General features: G+C 35.3%; 2 protein-coding genes across 2 annotated transcripts; both read right to left on the bottom strand.

The window, feature by feature from the left end:
- Window positions 1-357: 357 nt before the first annotated feature.
- Window positions 358-4,955, bottom strand: LOC110421371 (uncharacterized). Its single transcript, XM_021434958.2, has 8 exons — window positions 4,699-4,955; window positions 4,391-4,581; window positions 4,245-4,306; window positions 3,891-3,938; window positions 3,179-3,233; window positions 3,010-3,097; window positions 1,937-2,055; window positions 358-1,289 (listed from the first exon to the last, which is right to left on the bottom strand). The coding sequence occupies exons 1-8, from the start codon at window positions 4,841-4,843 to the stop codon at window positions 1,224-1,226; spliced, it is 774 nt and encodes a 257-aa protein (XP_021290633.2). The 5' UTR covers window positions 4,844-4,955; the 3' UTR covers window positions 358-1,223.
- Window positions 4,956-5,367: 412 nt separating this feature from the next.
- LOC110422112 (coumaroyl-CoA:anthocyanidin 3-O-glucoside-6''-O-coumaroyltransferase 1-like) lies at window positions 5,368-6,159 on the bottom strand. Its single transcript, XM_021435895.2, has one exon. It carries the CDS (start codon window positions 6,076-6,078, stop codon window positions 5,389-5,391), a length of 690 nt encoding a protein of 229 aa, XP_021291570.2. The 5' UTR covers window positions 6,079-6,159; the 3' UTR covers window positions 5,368-5,388.
- Window positions 6,160-6,165: the final 6 nt, after the last annotated feature.

Here is a 6,165-nt window from a genome sequence, read left to right as displayed (position 1 = left end):
TGATTGCATTGCAATCTTACATTGCAGTGGTCTGTTACAAAATAAACACTGCAGTATAATTTAATAAGTCACATTGCAGATAATGTGCTTTACATCCATGATACCAAACGGACCCTTAGAGTGAAGGAATAATAATTAGATGAAAAGCAAAAATTATTTAATAGTAGCAAAAGTTTTATTTCCAAGAACAACAAAAGTCAGCAAATTTAATTGCACTACTTAATAAAAACAATGTAATTTAATTTCAATGTGAATTTAATCAGTCTTAATTTAAAAATTACTTTTACATTCTGTTATCGCTTTAAGTAATATATCTCTTTCCTTTGATTTATGAAGAAAAGTAAACTTTATGGGATTTATTGTTTAAACCTTGTGAAGAAGGTGACTGGGTTTTGCCACAGCATATTGCCATATCCATTTTGGGCGGTCCCTTAAGACAAGTTATTGGCAGAGTGGTTCTGGAATCAGAGCAGCTTGGCAAGGATCAGGGCAAGGGGATTCACCAACTCATTTTTTAGATTTAAGTGTAAAATCGTACAACATTTTTGTATGATTCTATTTTAGTTCTCTCGAGAAGCCATAGAAGAATCCAAGTTCCATATTTCTGTGGTTTCATTTCTTGAATTCAACCATACACAAGATCACCACTTTCCCATCTCTCTAACCAGCTAAATATTTACAACAAATGGAACAGAGGACATCTCAGCCACCTCAGTTGATCAAGTCTTTTGGTGGGTGCATTAAGGAATGGAGATCAAATCCTGCCTTCAGGAGAGGCAGCAGGGGGATTTGTTTTTTCTTTAGAGAGAAACTTAGGCTGCGTCTATCTTAACATTATGGTCAGAGAAATCATTTTCTAGCTGTGATACTCGGGAAAATTTATCTCAAGGCACTGTGTGCGTGTTATATTTTTGCGTAACTTCCCCAGTCTCTTGAGGGACCAACTTCATAACCTGTCTGACATGTGTATGGCACTTGGTGAGAGTGGTGATAAACGAGTTCATCCCAATTTCAATCTACTCCACATGTTGGAACTTTTTATGATCAGTCACAGGATTCAAAACGAAGGAAACAGAAGATATTCCTAGAATCTATATCAAGCAACTTTTCTTGGGATGGAGTATAACACAACAAACAATGGATCCTGTGTCCTCATCTTGCATTTGACTTCTAATTGCGGTGTAGCCGTGTAGCAGAGAAGTTACCCTTCCCAATGAGAATTCTCATGGAATAGATCCAAGAAGATGCTCCTCATTTAAAAGACTTTGAACACCCTCATAACTCAACCCCTGAAATCAGACATTATAATTTTTGCACAACACCAAAAACGTAGGAGAAGGATACAACTATGTCAGCACAATTCACAACACTCCTAGCCTACGTATAGCGTCAGACAGCCTACGATCTCCATAGTGTAGAAAACTGCTTTATGCAGATGGACACTTCAAGTGCTAACGTCCATTTTCAACTGAAGTAGGGTTTCTGCATAAATCATCTACATGCATGTTTGTTGTAAGTGAGATGCTCAACATTTGCAAAGCTCACTCTTTAGTCTTTACTAAATACTTTTAAATACAGACTGACCAATATTCTATACATCAACTATGCCTCCTAACAACATCAATGTTCTTTAACTAGTACTCCACAATTAAAGCATATTCCAAGATACTTTCAAAGCCAAGTTTACTCAACCCATTGTCGGTTATGATATTAGTCAGAGGCAAAGATTGCAGTTTTCATTTTGGATTTGCTTTCATTTCGAAGCTTTTGGTTTGGGTACTTAACATAAATTCTGCCTCTCTTTGTGATTTTTCCTATTTGTTGATGAATTTTATTCCGCTGGAAAGAAATTTTCCCTTCATCTAAAAGTATAGAATCTCATCTATTCATACAGTTATAGGCACGAATCCAAGCAGCACAGAGTCAGCTCACTCACAGATAGTATTCTGGCCAATGAAAGGTAGGGTTGAGCAGCCACTTTTGCAACACAAATTGCAAGTACACCATTGGACATTTCTTTCTCTTCTGAGTAAAACTTCCTGTAAACTTGAATGCCTGAAAGAGCAATGTTTCATAAATTTGCATGATGCCAAGTATGATGAAGAATTCACTTTAAAGGTTCTGATTTGTCCAAACATTCAAAATTTCCTCATTAAAATAATATAAATGTAAAGGAAAAAAATCGTAGCATGTAATTACAATCATAAGGTATTTTCATTAATTCCAAGTAAAGTTTGAAACTCACATATAACAGGGCTCAGACTACAATGTATAGAACAACAGGTGTTAGCTTGTGTCCGCCATTTCCGCAAAAACTGTTCTGTAAGCTGTTAACAGTGCTCACTGGAGCTAAATTCAATTAACAGAAATTTTAAACATTTAAATTCTTGTCCAAATGTCATACTTTCAGTTTTACTTGTTTCTTCATCTACTTTCAACTTTTTCCTGCTTAATAAAATTAACTTCTCATATATGGATTTATCATTATGGTTATAGCAAAAAGAATGGTATGCAGGAAGGTTAGCATTCACAGAATGCATTTCAATAATAGCAGAAATCAGCATTATATAAGAGAGCTCTTAAATCTAGAAGGATCTGGGATCATCTTTCTCTTATAAATTTAGCATTATAATTAGAGGTTTGAAGACAATCAAGCTGCAAAACTAATAATTACCAATAATGGAGTGCTCCACTGCACTAGCACAGATTAACATCACATAGAGAGGTGTAAAATCTTGATCAATGATCTCAGATCATCTTCCCAAGATAATTTTGGTTTGTAATTTAGCGGTATCGAGATTATTTGTTATGGTTTAAAATATCCAAACACACCTAGGCTAACTACACTTTCAACTTTTAGATAACTAAGTGTTAAGGGACCAACATATTCCTTTCTTCCTTGTATTGTTCTAGGAGTGAACGATATTTGTTAATTGTGCTTGTGGACCAAACTTATTTGTAGTTTTAACCCTTATGGAAAACATCATAATTTATTTAACCCTTCATTACCTTCATCTATGGTTTCAACTCCTGGAAGTACCTTTGCAAGACTCTCTGCTTCCAACATCTCAAAGAATGAAGCACAACGGTGAACATCCTGTCAATCAAATGTATTAGAAGAAACTAACTGAATAAGAGATAAAAAAAAAGCATGGATAACTTGAAAAACACCTGCTGCCTGAACCTCAAGTACCAAGCATTTGTAGAAAAGGATCAATGCCCCAGATGCAATTCTGAAGTCAACACAATAAGAAGAAAATATAAAGAAAAGCTTATAAAATATACTCAACTATTCAATATAAATCCATTATAAGTTCAGTGGCAAGCATAACCAGAAAAAACTAAAAACAATATCACCAGTACCTATCATCCAATGTCTTTCTCTTTTTTTTTTGTTTTTTTGAAAGATAATGTCTTACTATTCTTGATGTAAATATCTATCTTCCCTATCCACTTTGAATAATACACCATATTTCTATTGAAGCTGATAAAAGGAGATTCTCAAATTAAAATTATAGCATCAGTTGATAGGATAATCTCTTTGTTTTGGTTTTTCAAGATGAGGCCAGTTGAGTTCCTTCTGAAAATGCTTAATCCATTGACCCCCATCCCACCAAATGAAAAAGAAAACATCATGCAATATTAATGATAACAACATTGATTAAAAAATTTATGTTTCCACCTCTTTTTCCTTTTTCTTTTGTCAGAGTTTTACCATAGTTTCATAGGATTTGTTAGATAATGGTATCCGTGTATTGAGTTATTGTTACACAAGAAAAATCTAAACAAGGGCATACATTAAAATGAATCATAAATGGCATAAACTGTAAAGTAGGGAAAAGAAACAAAGCAAACACAGATTCATACGAGTGCATTACGGTGAGGCCTACCTATTATAGCCACCAAGAGCGCACCTCCCTTCTACTGTTTTCAGGCCCATCTACAAACAATACCAAATTAATAGGAAAAAAGTCTTCACTTGAATAGTATATACATGGAAAATGTCTAGAATGCAAGACGTCACTTCTTCTAAAGGAGTAATAGAAAAGAGAAAATATTGAAACTGTAGCTGCACTTTAGCTCCAAAATGCAGGTCCCAAGTTCAAATGCCCCTGCCCCAACTTACCTATTAAAAAGGAAAAACAACTCATGTAAAGAAATAAAGAATGGAATAAATGCTGATATAAAAACCAAATAAAAAAGAGCATAATTATTAGCATAAATATTTGTGGAACAGAATAATACCCTTTAGTTGAGTGAAGAAAGCCTCCTGAACATGTAGTTCAAAATTGATGTTCTTCAAAATCTGATGAAATGCAACGATTAGCTATGCACATGAACTATGGATATAACTGGAAAAGGTAAAGCCATCAACATCAGATGTACATACTTCAGCTAATTCAGATCCCTTTTTGTGAACTAAGTCAAACCACTCTTCTTTCTGCTTCAAGCCACTGCCTTCATAAGAAGATGCCAACTTGTTACACTTAGATGACGCTTGAAGTGAACCAAAAGTTATGATTTCATATAAGGCCGACGCTAACTGGATGTATAAAGGATTTTGAGAGACTCCCAGAGAATCTGCTCCATAAGTACAAAGAAATGAATCCCACCTCTAACCAAATGAAGTAGATACCGTAATTCCACAGAAAAAAAAAAAAAGAGAAGATTATTTGTTGGGGTTTTTTCATTTCTTACTGGCAATAGGGGAGAAGGGGTCGGCTGAGTGGTGACCAAGGAGAGAAGAGCAGAATTCTTGTGAGAGCCCAATATCCCATTCTAGAGTTCCGTTCATCTGAGAGTGGAGAGGGAACTTCACAAGCTCTTCTACGCAGTTCCTCATGTCAACTGGGTTTGCTCCTTTCGGCTTCGCTCGCTTACTTTCTTTTCCTTCCCTCCTTACAGTTGTCCACTGGGACTGTGACTTATGAAAGGGCTGACATGTAACAACTTGTTCATTGTGACTCTGACAACTAAATTTTTCAACTTAAACCTATAACAACTAAATGTTTATAATAACCATATTTTTCAATATAACATTAAAATTTTTTATAATTTTATTATATTTAATTAAAATTTTATTTTAAAAAAATAAATATTTATAATTAATTATTTTTATGTCACATATTATAAATAATAATTTGATATGATGATATAATTATATAATATTTGTTATCCTTTGGATGATACTGTTGTATTAAGTCAAGACTTTTTAATTGAACTGGAGGATGATGAAAGGATGTGGAGGTGATAATTTGTTGTTTTCGTTTTTCTCTCCCCTAACCGAAGCTTGAAGACCAATTTAAAAGGACAAACCTTTCATTATTTAATGTTTTAAGTAGAAGCAAACATCAATTAAACCAACCAACCACTCCATCGTACAACAATTTATTTGCACAAGCTCAGTAAACCTTGCTCAAAAATAACATTGAATTTGTCGAATTCATCTGGAGCAAGTGGCACGCCAAATTCAACGCCGCTTTCCTCATCCCTACTCTCAGCAATAGCAATGGATCCTTGAGAACCAAGGTGAACGACCTCACTCTTTGCTGGCCTTCCCCACCCAAAATCTGTCTCGTAAACTCGCAGTTTTGGCGATCCTGCAAGTGTTATGTAGTGTTCACATTTACGCAATACTTCCTTTCCACTTGATATCCAAGTCGCTGCCCCTCTCAGTGGTTCTTTCTCGAGCTCCAGAATTTCTCTTCCAATAGCCTTTGCAGCCACAACCATCCCATTTTCTCCAATTAGCTCACTTCTTTTCGCCGTTGCAAAACATGGTTTTAGACAGTTTCCAAAATAATTTGTTGGCAATCTTAGGCGGCTTCTACAATCAGCTAGAAAAGTAAAGACGCACATCGCAGCGTCATTTCTTAAACGTTGGTCAGGAGTTTTATTACTTTGTTTCAGTTTGACCAAACAAACCCACATGAAAGCAGTGGTTACCGCAAACGTTGACAATCTTGGTGGTTCCTCCTCGTTCTCTTCCACATACTTTCTTGCAATCCATGTTTTCAACATCTCAACATGGTATTTGTTGACTACAGACGTGATTCGAACATTGTCTGTTGGAGTCATTCTTTCCAAAGTCTCCCAATCGTATAATTCTTCGAGAAAAATGGACCAAATTCCTCGAGGATCTTGGATCAAATCCCTGCAATAGTT

Source organism: Theobroma umbraticum, unplaced genomic scaffold, assembly GCF_002168275.2.
Source record: "Theobroma umbraticum cultivar Fairchild unplaced genomic scaffold, ASM216827v3 scaffold_130.0, whole genome shotgun sequence".
Taxonomy (NCBI): domain Eukaryota; kingdom Viridiplantae; phylum Streptophyta; class Magnoliopsida; order Malvales; family Malvaceae; genus Theobroma; species Theobroma umbraticum.
The sequence above is the reverse complement of the archived record's forward strand: the minus strand, read 5'-3'. Positions and strand labels throughout refer to the sequence as shown.

What these genes read in the sequence shown, in the direction of transcription:
- LOC110421371 (XM_021434958.2), bottom strand. Translation starts at nt 4,843, where the DNA reads ATGAGGAACTGCGTAGAAGAGCTTGTGAAGTTCCCTCTCCACTCTCAG. An exon ending in TTCTTCACTCAACTAAAGGG is followed by an intron (nt 3,939 to 4,244) that starts TATTATTCTGTT and finishes TTGTTTGTAGAT; the next exon opens with GGGCCTGAAAACAGTAGAAG. An exon ending in CATTGGCCAGAATACTATCT is followed by an intron (nt 1,290 to 1,936) that starts GTGAGTGAGCTG and finishes GTCTGATTTCAG; the next exon opens with GGGTTGAGTTATGAGGGTGT.
- LOC110422112 (XM_021435895.2), bottom strand. Translation starts at nt 6,078, where the DNA reads ATGACTCCAACAGACAATGTTCGAATCACGTCTGTAGTCAACAAATAC.